At 38.3% G+C, this 23,012-nt stretch overlaps 1 protein-coding gene across 3 annotated transcripts in view; it reads right to left on the bottom strand.

Moving 5' to 3' along the window:
* The window catches only part of adgrl3.1 (adhesion G protein-coupled receptor L3.1), a 192,976-nt gene that overhangs the window by 69,732 nt on the left and 100,232 nt on the right, over nucleotides 1–23,012 (bottom strand). For all 3 annotated transcript variants that reach the window (XM_053479673.1, XM_053479672.1, XM_053479671.1), the window contains exons 7-9: nucleotides 6,742–7,044; nucleotides 5,899–5,996; nucleotides 3,998–4,186 (exon numbers count right to left, since the gene is read on the bottom strand). In XM_053479673.1, coding sequence (XP_053335648.1) covers nucleotides 3,998–4,186; nucleotides 5,899–5,996; nucleotides 6,742–7,044 — 590 coding nt within the window. The remainder of the gene's footprint in view (nucleotides 1–3,997; nucleotides 4,187–5,898; nucleotides 5,997–6,741; nucleotides 7,045–23,012) is intronic.

Here is a 23,012-nt window from a genome sequence, read left to right on the forward strand (position 1 = left end):
TACCTGTAACTGATCACTGTTTTGTACATGTAACTCATCACTGTAACTGTAACTGATCACTGTATTGTACCTGTAACTGATCACTGGATTCTACCTGTAACTGATCACTGGATTCTACCTGTAACTGATCACTGCACTGTAACTAATCACTGGATTGTACCTGTAACTGATTACTGTGTTGTACCTGTAACTGATTACTGTGTTGTACCTGTAACTGATTACTGTGTTGTACCAGTAACTGATTACTGTACTGTAACTGATCACTGTACTATACCTGTAACTGATCACTACTCTGTACCTGTAACTGATTACTGCACTGTAACTAATCCTTGTACTGTACCTGTAACTGATTACTGTGTTGTACCTGTAACTGATTACTGTGTTGTACCAGTAACTGATTACTGTACTGTAACTGATCACTGTACTATACCTGTAACTGATCACTGTACTGTACCTGTAACTGATCACTGTATTGTACCTGTAACTGATCACTGTACTGTACCTGTAACTGATCACTGTTTTGTACATGTAACTGATCACTGTAACTGTAACTGATCACTGTATTGTACCTGTAACTGATCACTGGATTCTACCTGTAACTGATCACTGGATTCTACCTGTAACTGATCACTGCACTGTAACTAATCACTGGATTGTACCTGTAACTGATCACTGCACTGTAACTAATCACTGTACTGTACCTGTAACTGATCACTGTAATGTACCTGTAACTGATCACTGTACTGTACCTGTAACTGATCACTGTACTGTAACTAATCACTCTACTGTACCTGTAACTGATCACTGTATTGTACCTGTAACTGATCACTGTATTCTACCTGTAACTGATCACTGTGCTGTATCTGTAACTGATCACTGTGCTGTACCTGTAACTGATCACTGTACTGTACCTGTAACTGATCACTGTGCTGTATCTGTAACTGATCACTGTATTGTACCTGTAACTGATCACTGTATTGTAGTTGTAACTGGTCACTGGATTCTACCTGTAACTGATCACTGTATTCTACCTTTAACTGATCACTTTACTGTAACTAATCACTGTACTGTACCTGTAACTGATCACTGTGTTGTACCAGTAACTGATCACTGCTCTGTAACTAATCACTTTACTGTACCTGTAACTGATCACTGCTCTGTACCTGTAACTGATCCCTGTACTGTACCTGTAACTAATCACTGTACTGTACCTGATCACTGTACTGTGCCTGTAACTGATCACTGCACTTTAACTAATCACTCTACTGTACCTATAACTGATCACTGTATTGTACCTGTAACTGATCCCTGTACTGTACCTGTAACTAATCACTGTACTGTACCTGTAACTGATCACTGTACTGTGCCTGTAACTGATCACTGCACTTTAACTAATCACTCTACTGTACCTATAACTGATCACTGTATTGTACCTGTAACTGATCCCTGTACTGTACCTATAACTGATCACTGTATTGTACCTGTAACTGATCACTGTACTGTGCCTGTAACTGATCACTGTACTGTGCCTGTAACTGATCACTGCACTTTAACTAATCACTCTACTGTACCTATAACTACTCACTCTACTGTACCTATAACTAATCACTCTACTGTACCTATAACTGATCACTGCTCTGTACCTGTAACTCATTATTGTACTGTACCTGTAACTGATCACTGCACTGTACCTGTATCTGATTACTGTACCAGTAACTGATTACTGTATTGTACCAGTAACTGATTACTGTGTTGTACCAGTAACTGATCCCTGCACTCTACCTGTAACTGATCACTGTATTGTACCTGTAACTGATCACTGTATTCTACCTGTAACTGATCACTGTGCTGTACCTGTAACTGATCACTGTATTGTACCTGTAACTGATCACTGTATTGTACCTGTAACTGATCACTGTGCTGTACCTGTAACTGATCACTGTATTCTACCTGTAACTGATCACTGTGCTGTATCTGTAACTGATCACTGTATTGTACCAGTAACTGATCACTGTATTTTACCAGTAACTGATCACTGTTTTCTACCTGTAACTGATTACTGTATTCTACCTGTAACTGATCACTGTGCTCTACCTGTAACTGATCACTGTATTGTACCTGTAACTGATCACTGTATTGTACCTGTAACTGATCACTGTGCTGTACCTGTAACTGATCACTGTATTCTACCTGTAACTGATTACTGTGCTGTATCTGTAACTGATCACTGTATTGTACCTGTAACTGATCACTGTATTGTACCTGTAACTTATCACTGTGCTGTACCTGTAACTGATCACTGTATTCTACCTGTAACTGATCACTGTGCTGTACCTGTAACTGATCACTGTATTGTACCTGTAACTTATCACTGTGCTGTACCTGTAACTGATCACTGTATTCTACCTGTAACTGATCACTGTGCTGTATCTGTAACTGATCACTGTATTGTACCAGTAACTGATCACTGTATTCTACCTGTAACTGATTACTGTATTCTACCTGTAACTGATCACTGTATTTTACCTGTAACTGATTACTGTATTCTACCTGTAACTGATTACTGTATGCTCAATCAGTAATGATCACTGTATTCTACCTTTAACTGATCACTGTATTCTACCTTTAACTGATCACTGTATTCTACCTGTAACTGATCACTGTATTCTACCTTTAACTGATCACTGTATTCTACCTGTAACTGATCACTGTATTCTACCTTTAACTGATCACTGTATTCTACCTATAACTGATCACTGTATTCTACCTTTAACTGATCACTGTATTCTACCTGTAACTGATCACTGTATTCTACCTGTAACTGATCACTGTATTCTACCTTTAACTGATCACTGTATTCTACCTTTAACTGATCACTGTATTCTACCTGTAACTGATCACTGTATTCTACCTGTAACTGATTACTGTATTTTACCTGTAACTGATCACTGTATTCTACCTGTAACTGATCACTGTATTCTACCTGTAACTGATTACTGTATTCTACCTGTAACTAATCACTGTATTTTACCTGTAACTAATCACTGTGCTGTACCTGTAACTGATTACTGCACTGCACCTGTAAATATTCAGTGCACAGGGCCAGGTTCAAACCTTAAACTACACACATTAAGCTAACAGCATCAAAATATACACCACCTTATACACACACAGACACACACATTGATCTGCTCTTTGTATCAATAACTGTTTAAATAAGTCTATGTTTTACAACTGAAAATGTTTTTGTAGATTAAGCAGATAGATCGTCAGACAGACAGACAGACAGACAGACGACTGGGTGAGCAGACGTATAGATAAGCAAACTGACTGGAGAACTGATAATGGGGTAAATGTACAGATGAATGGTAGTCAGACAAATAATTGTTACAGTGCTGCTTTCCTTTCGAAACGAAACCCATATTTAACTCCTTTGATGTGTTCAAATATGACTGAAAGAGAAGTTTGTGTGCGTTATATAACAGCACTTTAGTAGGGTAGATGTTTTTATTGGAAACTTTTTCCCATCAGGGCACTTAAATGTAAAATTCAGTTGCATACAGGTTCACAATGCACACACACACACACACACACACACACACACACACATAAAGTAGAGAGAGAGAGAGAGAGACTTTCGGTTGTCACACACTGCCACAAACACACTGACTGATAAATTGCCTCGAGTCAGGCTGGTCAGCTAAAAAAAAGAAGCTCTACAGAAATGCTTGAAGGCTCCAAGCGTTTATCACCTTAGGAACCTTCAAAGAAGGTTCTACAACATTACTAACATGTTATAGTACTGTAATAATACTATTATAACACATTGCACTGTTTAGTGCATTGATTTTAATAAATAAGTAAATACAGTAAATGCATGCTTTATCATGTGTGTGTGTGTGTGTGTGTGTGTGTGTGTGTGTGTGTGTGTGTGTGTGTGTGTAAGAGTGTGCGTGTGCAAATGTCTGCGTGTGTGTGTGTGTGTGTGTGTAGGTACCTTGTTAAGGCTGCGTGCTGCTGTGTCTTTCCCACCAGGAGTCAGGTTCCTCAGCTGCACGTCTAAAAGCTCCACCAGCTGGGCCATGGCTCTGACTGTGGACGGAACGTCTCCCGGACGCAGCACCGCCGTCTTCGTCTGCTCTGCTAACTCACGAGCTATGATGGCGGCTGTCTCTCCTGACCTCATCTACAAAAAGAGACCCAAGTTATCACTATGTAATGAAGTAGAACCATGGATTGCGTGTACCATTGTCTGTGAGTGTTTCGCAAGACGAGCAAAAATGTTAAATAAAAAAGCAAGGTCTTGGAATACGAGCAGCATTGTGGGTAATCGTCTTCCATGCTCGGTATCAGTGCATGTGCGTCACTTGTGTACAGTAGCCCCCTTCCTTCTCTACCTCTTCTCTCTCTTACTGTTGGTGTGTGTGTCCATGTATCTGTGTGTGTGTGTCTGCACACTTGTGTAAGGAAGAGCCTCTATTGGTAAACTGGTGTGTGTATGTGTGTGCATGCGTGTGTGTGTGTTTTATCTTACACAGTAGCCCCTTCCTTCTCCTCTCCTCTCTCTGGTCTTAATAACTACAGCCATGATTCTTTTCAAATAACCTTTTTAGTAAAGTGCAGGTTAATTAATTTTATTTTTACTTCATATTTTGTATTAATTATTTTTATATGAATATTTTGGGGTTATAGATTATCTCTTTTGGGTAAATTTGCATTGTTATATGAGTGCTTTGATATACAAGCATGCGTTCGGAACAAATTAAGCTCGCAATCCACTGTATTGTTCTTTAATTTATTGTTTACTTCTGAGCTTCCTAAAACTTTGGATTCTTGAATCTGATTGGTCAGATTCTTTTCCCATTGGTTTAGAATTTTTAAAAAAATTATAAACGTATTATTATTGTTTATATATTATTATATATAAACATATTCAATTGCATGAGAAGTCGCTGATATGGCAAGTTTTTATCTCAGGAGAAGCTGTTGCATTGTTCTACACAAAAACCTTCAAGGATGTAAAAAAGCGTTAGAAATCGAATTGAGAAAAACGTAAACAGATGTCGTAGATGGAAGATGAAATACATGGAAAGTGAGAGCAATATTAAAGTAGATAGAGTGTATAAGTGAGAGAGAGAGAGAGAGACAGACAGAGAGAGGAAATACAGGAAGAAAAATACAGGAAACGAGGACAGAAGGAAAAGCTAAGGCGAATAAAAATTGCTAGAGAGATAGAGTAGTATGAGGAAGTAAGAGAGTAAGAGAGAAGAGCAATGAAAGAGTGAGCGAGTCAGGCAGAGTTGGACAGAGACAGTAAGAATGACAGAGAGGGGAAAGAAATGCACCGAGAAAATGCATGAAAAAAAGGAAGAGGGTGAAACATGCACTAAAAAAAAAGACACAGGGGACCGAGAGGAAGCGAGAGAGAAAGAAAAAGAGAGATAGAGAAAGAGAGAGAGAGGGCAGTGAGGTAAGTGGGTATATTTTATTGATTTTCTGCTCACAAGTGCAGGAACAAACTGCTTTATAGATCTGCAATTCTGCTTATTCACAAATCCCACACATCTGCCCCCAGTAACACACAGGAAACCATTTCCCATTATTACAATATTACCATAATAGATACACACATATACACACAAACGCACACTGAATGATCGTATGAAATGTGAAGCTGGGAATAAAGCATCACAGGGCACGCTGGACAATACTGACGCTGACACTGGAGATTGCTCACACAAAATAAATCAAAAACCTATTCACCATATCAACAAGTGATCCTGCATCCAGGATTTTAGTCTAATAAATCTCTTTAATTACGCAAAAAAAGCCAATCTTGCTATAAGTGAATTTTAGTGTGTACTGTTCTGTTTCCCGTAATGCTTTGTGTGCACTCACTCTCTGGGTAAAATGATTGGTCCATGGTGAGGTGCAGTTGCTCATGTCAGGGCCCTTTGGGTCCCAGTAGCCCCTCACACAGGTGTATGTTGCCACACCTGTAAAATAAGGCACACACATACACACATATACGCAAAGAACATGTAGAATAATCACATAACGTAGTACATGGAACATAGTAAAGCATGAAAAGCCCCTTTTTAAATGAATGTCATCATGTTACCACCTACTGTACAATTCACCTGTAACCAATCTGAGCATGATTCCTACCCAAAATGGTAACCATAACCAATACTGTCCATGAGCATAATTCCTGCTTAACTAATCAGAGCATGGCTGCTACCCCTACTGCCCCTGTAATATCACTGTAACCAATCAAATGTTCCAGTAATCACAGCGCAGTTCCTAAAAGGTTGAAATGATGCAATTGTAATATCGCTGTATACATCTGATCACGATTCCTGCCCACAATGGAGCATAATTCATGCCCAAAAGACACATATAGTCAATTGGCCTACCCAAAAAACATATATAACCAATTGGGTCACAGTTCTTACCTAAAGGCACATGTAACCAATTGAGGCACGATTCCTACCTAAAAGACACATATAACTAATTGGGGTACAGTTTTTACCCAAAAGACACATATACCCAATTTGCCTCCTCAAAAGACACAATTGGGGCAGAGTTCCTACCTAAAAGGCACATGTAACCAATTGGAGCACAGTTCTTAACCCAAACATCCCTGAAACACAGTTCTTGCCCATCATCATTTCACCATTTGTTATGACACAGAATAAATACAGCACACGCTATGACACTGAACCTGTGTGTCAGTCTTACCGATGGTGCCGGGTGGGCACGGTTGCTTGGCAACATGCCCCCGGTGAGTCTGAGGCCACGAGAGCTCAGCTGACATACGTGCAGGGCAGTAGTCAATTATAGGTGGCGTCCGGGCCATCAAGGGGGGAAGAGTCAGCGCCTCCGGGAGGAAGTTGTCATCATCGCGGCGACGGGGCGGTGCCATGGTCGTAGTAGTGGTTGTAGTAATGAGGGGGCGGAGTGTCCCTGTGTAAGGATGTGGACGGGAGGTGGAGCTCCGTGCAGGTGGGAGCTGGTCCGGAAGCAACACTGAGGATGGATGATCTGTCATGAAAGGGAGAGAGAGACTTTATGAAGTTGACACAGAGCAAAACCACTCAAATCTATATGTGTTTATTGTGGGGGGGCTTTAATATGAGGATGAAAAGGTTTCAGGGGCGCGAAGGGTCTTGTTTACACAAGAATTGTGATTCATCTGTCAGTCAGCAGAGGGCTCTCAATATGATTGGAATGCAGAAAAAAAATAGCATCATATATTTCTGTACCTTTACGACACTGGTTGCACAGTCAATCATTTTTTTAATATTCTGCATCGTTATATTTGATAGCTACACGTATTTGAAGAACAATGAAGATTTTTTTAGAAGTGACCTAAACAGCATGACGCAAAGTCCAAGCTTTTTAAGTTGAGCTTTTGACTGGAGACACTTCGCCCAGGCTCTGGGTTGTGTGTGAGTGTGAGGCGAGAACCAGCAGGCTTTGCCACGTAATCGACTAAGCACTGCATATGTGAAATGCACATGAATTGACCAGCATGAGGTGGAATTAACCGCTAGCAGGAGCGGACACACGTCCTTCACGTCCTTCCCCCTTCGGTAAACTGGCTGCTGTAAATTCTATTCACGTCTGATGTGCCCTCTTCATATCGCCGTCTCTGTGGACTGGCTTTAATGTGGATCAAAAGCGACCCATGACCCGAAAGCTTTGGTGTCCGGCCTGGTGTTGTTTGTGAATATAGAGTGGAAACATACAGTACAGTAAGGGACATAGAAGGAGAGAGAGAGAGAGAGAGAGAGAGAGAGACAAGAGGTGGAGATAAAGTGTGTGAGAGGTAGAGAGAATGTTGCCAGCTTATGTAAGAAAAGTGTTATTGCTCAAGAGACGGTTGATAAACACGTCTATAATATACTACAATGCAGTAATTACACGACATCGAGTTTGTTTGTGTGTGTCTTCGTCCAAAAGAAGTTACAGAATGCGTGATGCTTCGCGAATAGCCTTTCCCTGTATAACCACATCAATAAAGTTAAAAAAAGAAAAGTTTCGAGAAAGTGAAGGGAGAGACAAGGGATAAGCAGAGACGAGTGAGAGAGAGAGAGAAAGAGAACAGGAGGGTGAGATCATTTCGGCATTTCAGTTGTCAAATGTCAAACACGTCAAAAATGAAATAGATGTGTTTATGAAAGAGGTTTGTTTGGGAATGGAAGAATTCTGCAATGTGTTTTTTTTTTTTTTTTTTTTTTTTAGCGCAAGCTTCAGGCTTGAGTTGTGTTACAGGGGGGAAAAAAACAACGAGAGAGACATCCTCCCTCCTGTCAGAATTGTCAAAAATGCTCCCTCTTTTCCTCCCTCCCTCCCTCTCCCGCTCCCTCTCCAGCATCTATGTGGTTTCAGGGATGACTGAGTGAGCCAGAAGCCTGGAGAATGTGTGTGCACATGTGTGTGTGTGAGTGTGTGTGCATGTTGCTTCACAGCATTCGGGAACGTGTGTTTTAACAGGCCCAAATCATAAGTTCAGGGACTTCAGGGAGACAAAGATAAATGGTGTTTAAACGGCACGTCGCCACAGTGCTACCACACACACACACCCACACACACACACACACACACAGTGCATGACAGAAGTTTATTGATGGAAGGTGAGCAGGAAGTTACACAGCGCATCAAATTTTCATTCCTTCAAGGGTGAGCTGGACTAAACGGACTATTAAAATTATGTCCAACATGCATGCTTCCGTGTGTGTGTGTGTGTGTGTGCAAATAAGCGTTTTAAAGCACAACTTTAGCACATAACAAGCTCTCATGAGGATCCATTTCCCACTCAGCAGCGCAATCAATTTCAAAGTGTAAATAGAAAAATGTGAGCTGACTGATATTTTGAAAAAAGAAAAAAAGAAAAGACGAAAAGTATTTCACGGCGGGGAAAAGTAGCCGAATAAGGTGTTAAGTGGCTGAGACGGTCTGGGAAAAATACACTCCTGCGGCGCCTGTGAGAGGTCGTCAGGGTGTTGCTATGAGTAGGTAATTGTATGAAAAAGACGCAGTCTCGAGGGGGGAAGAAAAAACATGATCTTACAGAAAATTCTAGGAAATTCAAATAAACAAGCAATTTTTAAGCAAAGTAATGAGCGCTAACTCTGTTTGTTTGTGCCCTCAGTGTTAACCGCTTTTGCATTTTTTAGCCGCATCTAAAAAATAAAAAAATTTAATTAAATAATAAATTAAAAAAACATACCAATAACTATTAAATGTAAAGGGGAGATCGGCACATACGACAGTATAGATACCTGTTTTTAGTGTGTGTTTGTTTTAAAGTTGGCTGCATAATTAATAAATAACAATTGCACTTTATTTATATCTTTTAATAAGCTTCAAATCAAATCAAATAAAAAAAGCAGAATGTCGACACACTCTGCCGAAAGCTGAGTTGCTATCAGACGATCCGCAGCCTAGGAAGTGTGCACATAACATCTTCTCAATTACCATCAGGGTGAGTCTGTAACATTCCAAGCTCGTTAAATTCACTCCCAGGCTGGTTAAAATCATTCCAGGCTAGTATTCAGGAGTACTATGAATTACTCATTAACTGCTATAAAGGATTCCGTACTGATACTGGTGCAAATTCAGTAATGACAACAAATTATTAAGTTTCCACTGCAAAAAATCTGTAACGACAACAAATAATAGATCATACAAACCACTATAAATTAACCAGTAATCTTTATCAATTATACTGTAACCACTGTGAATTATTCAGTAACCTCTATCAATTATACAATAACCATTATAAATTAACCAATAACCTCTATCAATCATTCAGTAACCACTTTAAATTGACCAGTAACCTCCATCAATTATACACTAACCATTATAAATTAACCAGTAACCTCTATCAGTTATAAAGTAACCACTATGAACTAACCAGTAACCGCTATCAATTATACAATAACCACTATGAATTAACCAGTAACCTCTATCAATCATCAAGTAACCACTATAAATTAACCAGTAACCTTTATCAATTATACAGTAACCATTATAAATTAACCAGTAACCTCTATCAATTATACAGTAACCACTATGAATTACCCAGTAACCGCTATCAATTATACAGTAACCACTATGAATTACCCAGTAACCTCTATCAATCATCAAGTAACCACTATAAATTAACCAGTAACCTTTATCAATTATACAGTAACCATTATAAATTAACCAGTAACCTCTATCAATTATACAGTAACGACTATGAATTACCCAGTAACCGCTATCAATTATACAGTAACCACTATGAATTACCCAGTAACCTCTATCAATCATCAAGTAACCACTATAAATTAACCAGTAACCTTTATCAATTATACAGTAACCATTATAAATTAACCAGTAACCTCTATCAATTATACAGTAACCACTATGAATTACCCAGTAACCTCTATCAATTATACAATAACCACTATGAATTAACCAGTAACCTCTATCAATTATACAGTTAACACTAAGAATTAACCAGTAACCACTATCAATTATACAGTAACCACTATAAATTAACCAGTAACCTCTATCAATTATACAGTAACCATTATAAATTAACCAGTAACCTCTATCAATTATACAGTAACCACTATGAATTACCCAGTAACCGCTATCAATTATACAGTAACCACTATGAATTAACCAGTAACCTCTATCAATTATACAATAACCACTATGAATTAACCAGTAACCTCCATCAATTATACAGTAACCACTATAAATTAACCAGTAACCTCTATCAATTATACAGTAACCATTATAAATTAACCAGTAACCTCTATCAATTATACAGTAACCACTATGAATTACCCAGTAACCGCTATCAATTATACAGTAACCACTATGAATTAACCAGTAACCTCTAACCATTATACAGTAACCACTATGAATGAGCCAGTAATCTCTATCAATCATGCAGTAACCACTATAAATTAACCAGTAATCTCTAACCATTATACCATAAGCACTGTATACTATTTAGTAACCACTACAAATTATTCAGTAACCATTGCAAATTCTCCAGTAACCAGTGTGAATTGTTCAGAAACCACTGCAAATTATCCACTAAGAGCTATGGATTATTCAGTATCCACTGTGGATTATTTATTATAACTACAAATTATTAATTAACCACTGCAGATTATCCAGTAGGCCCTACCAATTATACAGGAACCACTATGAAATATACAGTAGCCACCACAGATTATTCCGTAAATACTATGAATTATACAGTACCTACTAAATAATTTACAGTAGCTACTGTATAATTCATAGTATGTATGTAATTTGTGTTGGTTAGTGAAGAATTTCCAGTAGCTACTGTATAATTCATAGCATGTACAGAATAATTTGTAGTCCACAGAATAATTTGCAGTAGCTACAGTACTATATAATTTGTAGTATGTTCAGAGTAGACTTCTCCAGTGGTAACAACTATTCTAATAGCCACGTCACTACATACGTTACAACAATCACTGCTAATTATTCCGGAACAACTACAAGTAATTCAGTTATCACTATGAATTATATAGCAGCTACTGGAAATTAATCAGTAACTACTATGAATTATTCAATAAACCACTACACATTATTCAGGAACCACTGTAAATTATTTAATAACCACTGCAAATTATGTAGTAACCAGTATGAATTATTCATTAACCACTGCAAACTGGAAACCTCGTCAATAAATACTATACATTATTCAGTAACCACTAAGGAATTTTAAGTTACCACAACAAATTATGCAGTAACCAATATAAATTCTTCTGTATGAACTTCACATTACAGTAACCACTACTAATTATCTAGTTGTCTCTACAGATGTTACATTAACCACTGTAAAGTATTTACCACTATGACTTATACAGTACTGATAATTATTCAGTAACTACAATAAATTATTCAATAACCACTACAAACTATACAGTATTTAGTATTCAGTAACTACTATAAATTATTCATTATACATTAGAAGCTACTGCAAACTATTCAGTAAATACTACAGTATGAACTATCAAGAAACTAGTACAACATATAGTTACTGCTACAAATTAGTAAATAACTACCATGAAATAGTCTACAACTGCCGTGAATTTTTCAGGTTATTATTATCTTTTTCAGTAAATACTAGTAGGTAGGAGTTACTCAAGAACTATTACTTGTTACTGAATAAAAGAAGAAATTATTTTATGTGAATGTAAAAGTTGTGATTATTGAGTCCCAAACAATTCCAGAATCTATCTAAGTATCTAAGTAGACTTGAGTATTTAAAACAAGTGGGAAAACACCTATATGGTTAATAAAAGCCCTATTTGGTGAAGTAAAATATCACATAAATATCTTTTACTAGACGTCCTGCAAATAGCAACATGTGCATGTCCTACAGCCACTAGGGTACAATGGCTTTTAAAGTAATGTGATACATAAACTAGCAAAAAAGGATAAACATTGTGCTAAAAGTTCGGGTATAACTTACAGTATCCCTATATAGTATCGGAAAATATGCTGACCTTAACTTGTTTAACCTATCTCTACCATTTGGTTGAGATAAGTTTTGCGCATGAATGTTTACGAGCTGTCACTATGACTTTAAATAGTATAATTTTCGATTAATTCATAACAAAAAAAAAAGAATTGGGGAATTTTGTGAATATATTGATAATTTTACCATGAAGCGACTTCTCAACCATTTGAACGGGTCCTATAATGGAAGCTATTAAAACTAACTTTGTTAGTTTGTTGATCTTATTGCATGAAGTAAATATAAAATTGCAAACATTTTTTTTAGTAAGGGTGTTAAAGGGTTACCAATTCTTTCTGTTTTTTTTTTATATTGTGTGCCACACAATAAAAAAAAACGTTTTATATCATGCTGTTTATCTTATGATACAGTTCAATAAAAATCAATTAGCAAATTTCTAGTACAGTAGTTTTTTTTTTTTAATCAATAAGTGGTTACATAACAAGTACTTTCATTCATCGACTGCCCATGGCCATGGCTCCAACGGTCTAATGGAGAAAAGAAGAGCATAAATCCAGAGAGATCCAAAGACTCTCTCTCACTATTATGTACTTGTTTGGGAAAAGGAAAAGGCTCGGTTGCCACAGGGACAAGCTGAAAGAAGGATCATGAATAAGCCTGGGGAGTAGAGAAGACGAGTGGGTGAAAGAATAGGACACAACGACAGCCAGATTCATGAGCACATTTGTGTGCTTATCTAATCTAGACTTACAATTAAACAGTCAACAATGAGCTTGTGTCAAATGTAAAGAATTTCCATGTCCAAGAAAGAAAAGGAGTACAAATCAATCATATTTATTAATGAAATAAAAAAAAATTATGTCTATTTTGGTAAAGGAAAAGATTTTGTCTGTACATTGGTCAGAACTCGCATTGGAGGAACCAAACCAGTCTCAGAAAATTTTCTGTCTGTTTGTCTGTCTGTTTGTCCAGACAGAATTTGCTAAAGCATCAACAAAACTAGCTGGACAGAATTCAATGAAACCTTGCCAGTCCCTCTGTATTTGCATAAAGGTAAACCTGTACTGTAAATAAAATTAAATTAATGGGTACAAGAATCGTTATGACAAGATATATGCCAGATTATGTCACAGCATCTAGCACTTTTTCCCTCAGGATGGGGTGGCTATACATGGCACTCAATCAACACGATAGTTTACTGTGTATAGACAGAGTATGTGGAAGACACAGAAACGATGTTAATGCAACTACAGTACAAGCCGCCCAAATCCTCATGAAACAGAAACAAAAGCGCAACGCAGCATGGCTTACTCCAAAAAAAGAAAAGTACACTATGAAAACGGAACCCTCAGTGATGAATGAACAAATCAATGTATGTTTATTCTTCCTGCAGAAAGTTTAAAACCAGTTTGTCTCACATGGTCTAAAAAATTGGGGCTAATGAAAATGAGTAATGTAAAGAACCACTATGAGATAAAACACAGGTAGTTAGAGCAAACATGTCCACAGCGGTCTGAGGTGAGACACGTAAAACACCTGAACTGAGAGCCCAGTGTTACACCTCCTGGCATGGGGGTATAACACTAAGAAGATACTAATAAGATACTTGCTCAAACACCTGCACCAATAGATACTAATTATAAAAGCAAAACCGAATATTTTTACTGCAATAAGTTAATACTTTTACCGCTGAAATAACAGCTCTGAAGGACAAAATTCAAAGGACAAAAGATGGTTTTAAGACAAAATTGATTCTTAATTTGATTTACTTTTTTGATTTCTAATCTGTGGATTCACTTTCTGATTACAATAGGTAGTATGATACCATGTTGACAAATCAAATCTTGCTGACAAAGTGTCATGCACATCTTTCTGATCGCTCTATTTTATTTTTTTTTTTTTTATGTGAAAGTAGGGAGTAAATGTGTTCTGTACAAATCAGACTAAAATTATCAGTATCAGGCCAGATAAAAAAAAAGACATAGATTACGTATCTATGGGTGTTACCCTGATACTGCTTATTTTCTCAAACCCATGAAAAATTGTTCTCAGACAGCAACATCTGATCCGGCGTGTTATATGCGAGTAAGCCTTAGAGTACGCTGTCTTGCTAATGAACTGAAGACACGGATTGACAGCTATCTCAATGTGTTTCACAACTGTCTATGCAACCATTCTCTGTGAAAATATCAGGAGGAAGAATCTTGATATAAAAACTTTGATAAAACTCGCAAGCTTAAAAAACCTCTGTAAGAGTTGCTCGATGCTGACGCACATCTTTAGATAAATGTGTGATAAGAAATGCTACGCTACCATACGATAAGTCAACGCTAGGTAAGTGAAAATATCAGCTCTTACCCAGTATGTTGTTTAACTCCTTTACAACACCTTATCCTGCAATCCTACACACTTCAAGCTGGCTAGCAAAGTTAAACACTATTCAAAATCTTACATTATAAAAAAAGAAAAAGAAAAAACCTTGTAGCATACAGTACGTCTGCATCGTTAAGGTAGGGGGGTTAAAAATCAGTTAAGTTATGATTCAGGGTTGTTTTTGCAGTGATTCATGAATCGCCAAAATTGCCAAAATGTTTAACAGAGACGAACCAGTCGATTGGGCTGGTTTTCAGTTAGATTGTCCGTGCCCAGTGATTGGCTAATCAGCCTCAGATATAACTGATTCTGTACCGAGCGCAGAAAATTCCAAAACTAATTTTTACGGCGTAACATTATCAAAAACCAGACGCGTTAAAAGCCTCCAATCTGCCTTTTTCTCCAAACTCTGTGAGCAAATTAGTCTCAAACCCACTTGTTTTACACACTTACACCAGTCTCAAACCGCTTTTTCCCCCCTCGCTTTGCTCTACTGCGTGCGCTAGCTAGTGGAAAATCTAGTGTGTTACAGCTCAAAGTCAAGATTTTAAAGGTGTCTGAGGGGGTAAAATGTCGCCATTTCCTTATAATCCTACAGGTGGCGCACTCTGAACCAAGAACATATTTTCATTCTGTGTGGAAGGAGTAAATTATTTGGTATGTTTGTTTGGACGATAATTATTAAAGCTATTCAGATTATTTTTCGCTTTAACATTTTTAACTATTTCTAAATAGCTAAATTCTTTTCTCGTTGATGCCAGGTACTTACTGTACACTACGTCTGGCATATATAAATAAGAATTAATGAATGAAAGGATAAATGAGATACGTGCTGCTCAGTTACAATGTAGCTTTTTGTTTCATTTAGGTTAAATGTTAACCTATAGTATTTGAAGTTACTTCGTATTGTTTAAAAGCTGCCCTCGGTTTTTAAGTAAGAAAACGAATGCTATAAAGAACGCGTTACCTTCAATTGAACTTCAATAGAACTATTTTTAAAGTTTTAAAATTTTGTATTGAGTCAGGATATTTATAAAATCAGGCCTATTTACAGAATCACAATTTATTTCGAATGAGCATCTAGGTATCAAAATAATATCCATATACTTTATACTGTATACCCAATATGTTAACAAGGGAACATGACCATACTGTATGCTGATGATTAAATAAAAAGTTCTTGCTCTCAATCTAATAACAACGGTTTACAGTTATTACAAGACAAATGCGCTAAAAAATAACTTTTCAATAGAACTGAATAAAAAAAGTGCGCCTAATGTAGATAAGATGTGATAAATACTATAAAATAAATAGCTGCAGTGTAGAAGCAACATTATGAAAAATTGGGATGAAAATCAATAGTAAGAAGCAGTAAGTACGTTATATTTGTAGCTAAACGCAGTAAAAAGTAGCTTGCAAAACGTCACAGCCCTATGACGTGAATTTTCTCCAAACCACCACTTCAGCATGATGAAGTGAGCAGGAGCATAATAAATGCTCAAGTCTTTTTACCAGCCGTAAGGAAGAGACGGTTCTCCTTCATTAGGCTATATTCATGTCCAGTGCAGCAGCTTATTATGATCTATGTTTCCCATCTCATCACGTCTTGTTGCTTTTTCTGTCTCTCTCCCTCTCCGTCTCTCATGCCCGCCCCACACCACCCGTTCGCTCTCGAGCAGTGCTAAATGCGCTGGTGATTTTAAAAGGGCCGCTGTGCCAAATGAAAGCGTTTCCTGTTTCTATTTCTGAAGTCGACTGTGTAAAGAGCTACTGAAGCACAACTCGGATCGCTCTGCGGTGACTAATCTCGCTTTTCCCCTCGTCTCCAATCCCTTCCGCTACCTCTGTTCTCACTTGCTCAGAGCAGACATTAAACCACAGGCCAGGCTTTCATTTCGGAGCCAATCTCCCCATCTCGCTCTGCTCTCTGCTCCGCTCCACTCCTGCGCGTCCCCAGATTGTCATCTTCATTTTACAACCCACTCAGACACAATAGAGGTGGAGATAGAGGGCAGTGTGTGCGTGTTTACATGCGTGTGTATGTTCTGGCATCTGTGTTTTGACAGAAAAGGCCACCTTGATTGGCGGCCCCCAATTAAAGGAAGTTTCTGTCCTCGCTATTTAGAGCAGCATGGCATCCGGGGTCATCATTCGCTGTCTGTTGCTGTCAATAAATGAAAACTGCAGAGTGACGCACAAAGTTTCATCCACAAAGTTTCAGCCTGTTTAATGTTCTCATTTACATCAGGACATGTTTATGCATAGGATATAAGCAATGTGGATCATAAACAATGCTATGTTTATTATAGCAACACACTGTATAAACACCAGCTCCTTCACCAGCCTCTCTTTTATTCTCTTTATCAAAGTTAATCAGACAAACTTGGAATGCAGCTTGAAATGTTACAGAAAATGTAAACATACAGCTTTACCTTTATTAGAAATCACTGATACTGGAGACTCCTTCCAAACATTTTAAATATATGTGTTTTCTCATTAGGGCCCTGAGATCCCGACCCCAAAGTCTGGTTCATTTTGATCAGTGAGAACACAATCGCTTTGCATACCGGACCCCTGCACGGGCAAGAATCAAAGCTAATTGCCACCTGCTGTATCTAACATTATAATTATGCGAGTGTACCTAGGAATGGAGGGCAAAAATAAAATGAACACTGGCCAGAGGGGAAAGTGGTGAGGGGGCAATTATTTCACGGCACAGAGGAAAAATTCATCAATTGTGTCACTGTGAATTTTTTATTTTACCAAAGGCTCCAGTTAGTTACTTCAACAAACGGATGTTATGTTTACTAAAACATGGATGTTATATTCTATGTATATACTATAATAAAAGTGACATTTTGACCTTATGTTAAAGAGGAAATTTACTTATCCCAACAGTATCCTGTATCGCACAAATGGGGATGGGTACCCTGTTGGGTTTGGTTTCTCTTAACGTCCTTCCCACCATCGCCTCCGGCCTGCCCATTAGGGACAAATTGATAAAGTAAAAAAAAAATCTAAATAAAAAAGGAGAATAATTTGGTGCAAACCTATATTCCATACGGCTAGTTCCGGAGAAAGATAACAGCTATTTTTTTTACTAAATACATTGTAACATTGAAAGAAACCAACTTAATTTAGCTTAGTGGGATTGGAGGAGCTTTACATGTGTCTCAGCTAAACTTTGGAATGCATTTTTGCACGGAACAAGGGTTGTTAAATTTGGCTCTAATTACTAACATTGTACTCACGTTCAGGAAAATTTATAACAACCAAGACCTATTGTAATGTAATTATATGCACCTCAATTCTGGATTAAGACAGACTTGAAAAACCTGACAATCCTGTATATCCCTTTAAAAAAATAAACAAAGCTATACAAATTAATTTGAACTTAACTGTATTAACCTAATTGAGCCATCTCCACCAATCGGTTGAGGTATGCTATGCTAAGAAATTCCAGAATTACAGACTTTCCAGAATGTTTTTGATCCTACAGATACAGGTGTTTATGTAACGAACTACTGTATAGAAATCATAACTTAGTAAAATAAGAGCATATCTATAATCCAGTCAGACGTCATGTTAATATTTTAACGACTTCATGTAAGCAGACTATAAAAATATGAAACGTTTGCTAAGGACAGATGCTTGCATAAACATTATGTATTGCTTTGGTTGGTGGATGTCCATTCTTGTAGACATTTCACTAGTTTTACTTATAAAACTATACAATGTACAGTATAATTCAGTTTTAAAATGCTGTATGCCTGAACACACCTACTCATAGATAAGTAAAAAAAATTTCTACTGACTTTAGGACATGAAGACATAAAAAAATATCAAGTCGAACATATAATAATATTTTTAAAATATTATTCAAATATTTTGAAAAATATTAAAATATCATCATGTATTTTTGGACATTTTTCAAAGTAGCCTGGCTGACAGATTTGCAGACTCTTGGCATTTTCTCAGGCTCCATGCGGCAGCCACATGGGAAGATTCTTAACCCATCTTAAAGATGTTCCTGCATATGCTAAGCACTTGTTGGATGATTTCCTTTGTAAAAAGATATTTCGGAAATAAGTTTGTATAACGACAATGACTCGGCTGTATTGAACGTCTGCCTGTTTTTTTTGTTTGTTTGTTTTTTTCCAATTTAGGCATAATATTTTAACCAGGATGGCTTCAAAATTACTTTAAAATTAGAAAAGCCATTAATTTAATTAGACTTTTATATTGTAAAAACAGATAACTATTGATACAGAACAGTGGGTTAGTGGTTAGCATTGGGGCTTTACGTCTCCACGATCACGGGTTCGAGTCCTGCCTTATTTGGCCCATGTGCGTGAAGGTTGCATGTTCTCCCTGTCCTCTGGGTACTCCAGTTTCCTTCCACAATCCAAAGGCATGCAGATTAGGCTAATTGGCATTTCCTGATTTGGCCATAGTGTGTGTGTGTGTGTGTGTGTGAGCATGTGGATGCTTGTGCTTTGCAATGAATGCTTTGCGTTTCCTGGGACTCGGGACACTACAGTAGTTAGCGTGTCAATCCAGGGAGAACATGCAAACTTTATGCACAGAGACCAATAAGGAAGGACTCGAACCTAGATTAGGCTTCCTACGGTACAGGATTAGCGGTATAGAGAACAAGTGGCTAAGGGAGTGTAATAAAAAAACTAGGAAAAAAAATACAGGCATTAGACAATGAAACTGAAACGCCTGGTTTTAGTAATAATAATAATTCATTAGTATGGTGTAGGGCCTCCTTTTCTGGCCAATATAGCATCAGTTCGTCTTGGGAATGACAGATTCAGTACAAGTCCTGCACAGTAGCCAGAGGGATTTTAAACCATTCTTCTTGCAGAATAGTGGCCAGGTCACTACGTGATGCTACGTGAAAACGTTTCTTGACTCGCTCCTCCAAAACACTTCAGAGTGGCTCAATAAAATTTAGATCTGGTGACTGTGCAGGCCATAGGGGAGGCTTAACATCACTTTCATGTTTATCAAACCACTCTGTCACCAGTCTTGCTGTGTGAATTGGTCCATTATCATTCTGATACACAGCACCGCCTTCAGGATACAATGTTTGAACCATTGGGTGCACACAGTCCTCCGGAATGCTTCGGTAGTCCTTGGCAGTGACGCGCCCATCTAGCACAAGTATTGAGCCTAGAGAATACCATGATATTGCAGCCCAAACCATCACTGATCCACCACCATGCTTCACTCTGAGCATGCAACAGCCTGGATGGTACGCTTCTTTGGAGTTTCTCCACACCGTAACTCTCCCGAATGTGAGAAAGACAATGTTTCACATTGTCCACAACCCAAGATTTTCGCTGCTGGAACCATTGAAACCGATGTTTGGCATTGGCATGAGTGACCAAAGGTTTGGCTATAGCAGCCCGGCCATGTACATTGACCAAACAACAGTTTTGGTGCGAGCAGAAGAGTTGAGGTGCACATTTCCTGTAATTCTGCAGTGAGTAGTGCAGCTGTGGTTTTATGTTTTTTGGATACAATCCGAGTTTCGCACCCAGGCATCCCTTTTTAGACACTTTCTCTTGCGTAACTCCACAGTTACTCCTGTTGGATGTGGTTCGTCCTTCTTGGTGGTATGCTGACATTACCCTGCTCTTGATACATTAAGATGCTGTCTTGGTCACAGATGCACCAGCTAGACACGCACCAACAATTTGTCCTCTTTTGAAGTCTGATATGTCACCCAATATAATATGCAATATTTTAAGCAAAACTGTGCTATTACTCTGCTAATTTAACCTTTATACTCTGAAGGCTGGTCAAATTTAGCCATGAAACCTTGGGTTTCTTCCGGGTTTCCTCCAGTTTCCTCCCACAATCCAAAAACATGCTAATTGGTTCCCAAACTGGCGTAGTGTGTAAATGAGTATATGTACCGTGTGTGTGTGTGTGTGTGTGTGTGGGCGCGCGTGCGTGTGTGTGTGCCTTGTGATTGAATGGCACCCTGTCCAGGTTGTATCCCACCTCATGTCCTAAGTCTCCTGGGATAGGACAGTTCTAGACCTCACTAGAACTTTTGTGTATAGTGTAGATTTTTCAGCCTTCTTTAAAAATAGTTTTTTTTAATTACTTTTATCAATAAATTCTACTTACTAGATACAGTACTGTATGTCTGAACATTAACACAAGCTCTTGACCTGTATGTGCATGATTTTTGTTTTGTGCATTGCACCACTGCCACGTGAACGTCTGTGCGCATAATAGCACGAATGAGCAGGTCTAATGTGGCTGTTTATGTATCAAACACCAGATAGCCATGGCTTGTTTCTTCTGAAGCATTCAGTGTATGAACACTGGCAGTTTTACCAACTCCAGAAGCTGTACAAAGCAGGATGGATGCGTTTATAAAGACGGAGAAACACTCACTCATCATCTATACCGCTTTATCCTGTGACCAGGGTGGTGAATAGGCCTGAGACACATCCCAGGAGACTCAGCGTGCACCCTGAAGTGGTTGTCAATCCCCCTCAGCGTGCACTCTGAGTCTCCTGGGATACACACATACAGTACACACTGACACACGCATTCACCCATTTGGGTGTGCTAATTAATCTACTCTGCACGTCTTTTTTTATTACTGTTGAGGAAACCGGAGTATCCGGAAGAAACCCACCAAGCACAGGGAGAACATGTAAACTCTACGCACAGAGGCGAGAATCGAACCTTGAGCTTGAAGGTGCTGACCACTAAGAACTTTTATTCTGCAAACAACAATAATATTAAACTGATATAAAACGCGCTCTCCTTTTTTTAAATGTATTTTTTTTTAACAACACCCCCCCCCCCCCCTTTTCCCTTTTCCCCTCTGTTTACGGTTCCACATGCCGGGCAAATCACCATACATTTCACAGCATTCGTTTCTGCTAAGCGCCAGCGTTAGCGACCTGGTGGTCTCACGCCTGAGGGCTTGTGATAAAAATACTGCCTTTTTAACATTTTTATGTCCCATTTTTCCCCCTTAATTTGCCAATTTCCGCCCACCCGTCATGTCTCAAGGGCGGCTTTTCGAAGCCTTTTAAATGCAAGTCAGCAATACCTTGTAGCATTCTCCCGATGTATATATGAAATACAAAAAATGTAATAAATCATTGATGTTTGTGAGGAGAACCGCGAATATTGTTTCACCACGGATCATTTTAGAAACGATTCTAAATGTAAGAGCTGCACTAAATGGACGTGTTTTACTGTATATAAGCGTACTGTGTACAGTACGTGTGCTGGAGTTTATGAGCCCGTCGCTATATTACTGATTGATCTGTGTGTGCGGCACGCCGCTGACAGGACCAGGTGTGTTCTTGTTCGTGCAGATCGGTTTAAATAAAGTTTTCTCTGCGTACCGAGCCGTAATTGGCTGTAGCAGGCATTCTAACCGAGTATAAGACATCATCTCATTTAATAAAGAATAGAACGGAATGCCACTCTCGTCGAAAAAGAGCATGCAGGCTATTCCACTTAACCCACCCTATGTGCTTATCTCAGCATATTACATTACTATCAGACATACTGGAAAGCCTTTACCAATGTGTGTGTGTGTGTGTGTGTTTGAGAGAAAGAGAGCAAAACAGGCCGTGTCAAAAACAAAAGAGATTAAACAGCAATCACGTCTTTAAGATTAGCCTGAAAATGAATAAGTGTGTACTATACAGTATGTGTGAAGGAGCATGTCTTTCCTGGGAGGTCAGGACAAACCTCAGTCCAATCAGTGCCTTTCTAATGCACGTGTTCGAGACAGAGCAACAGCGAAAGCATTGAAAGAAAAGAGTGAGAGAGCGAGACTTGGCAGGATCAATTTAATCCCTCAGTTCTGTGTTTTTTTTTTTTTTTTTTACTGGTTGTTTTCTTTTTGGTTTCTGTTTTGGCATCCTGAAGAAATGCATGATTCCTTACGGCACTGCGAGAAAAAAACTCCGCAATCACTCGGGGATGTGTGACGAAAACTATATACTGTACAGTGCTGTGAAAAAGTATTTGATTTATTTTTATTTTTTTTGGTATATTTGTCACACTTACATGACTGAGATCATCCAACGAATTTTGATATTGCACGGAGATAACCCAAATATAGTGG

This window comes from Clarias gariepinus, chromosome 20 (assembly GCF_024256425.1).
Source record: "Clarias gariepinus isolate MV-2021 ecotype Netherlands chromosome 20, CGAR_prim_01v2, whole genome shotgun sequence".
Lineage (NCBI taxonomy): Eukaryota > Metazoa > Chordata > Actinopteri > Siluriformes > Clariidae > Clarias > Clarias gariepinus.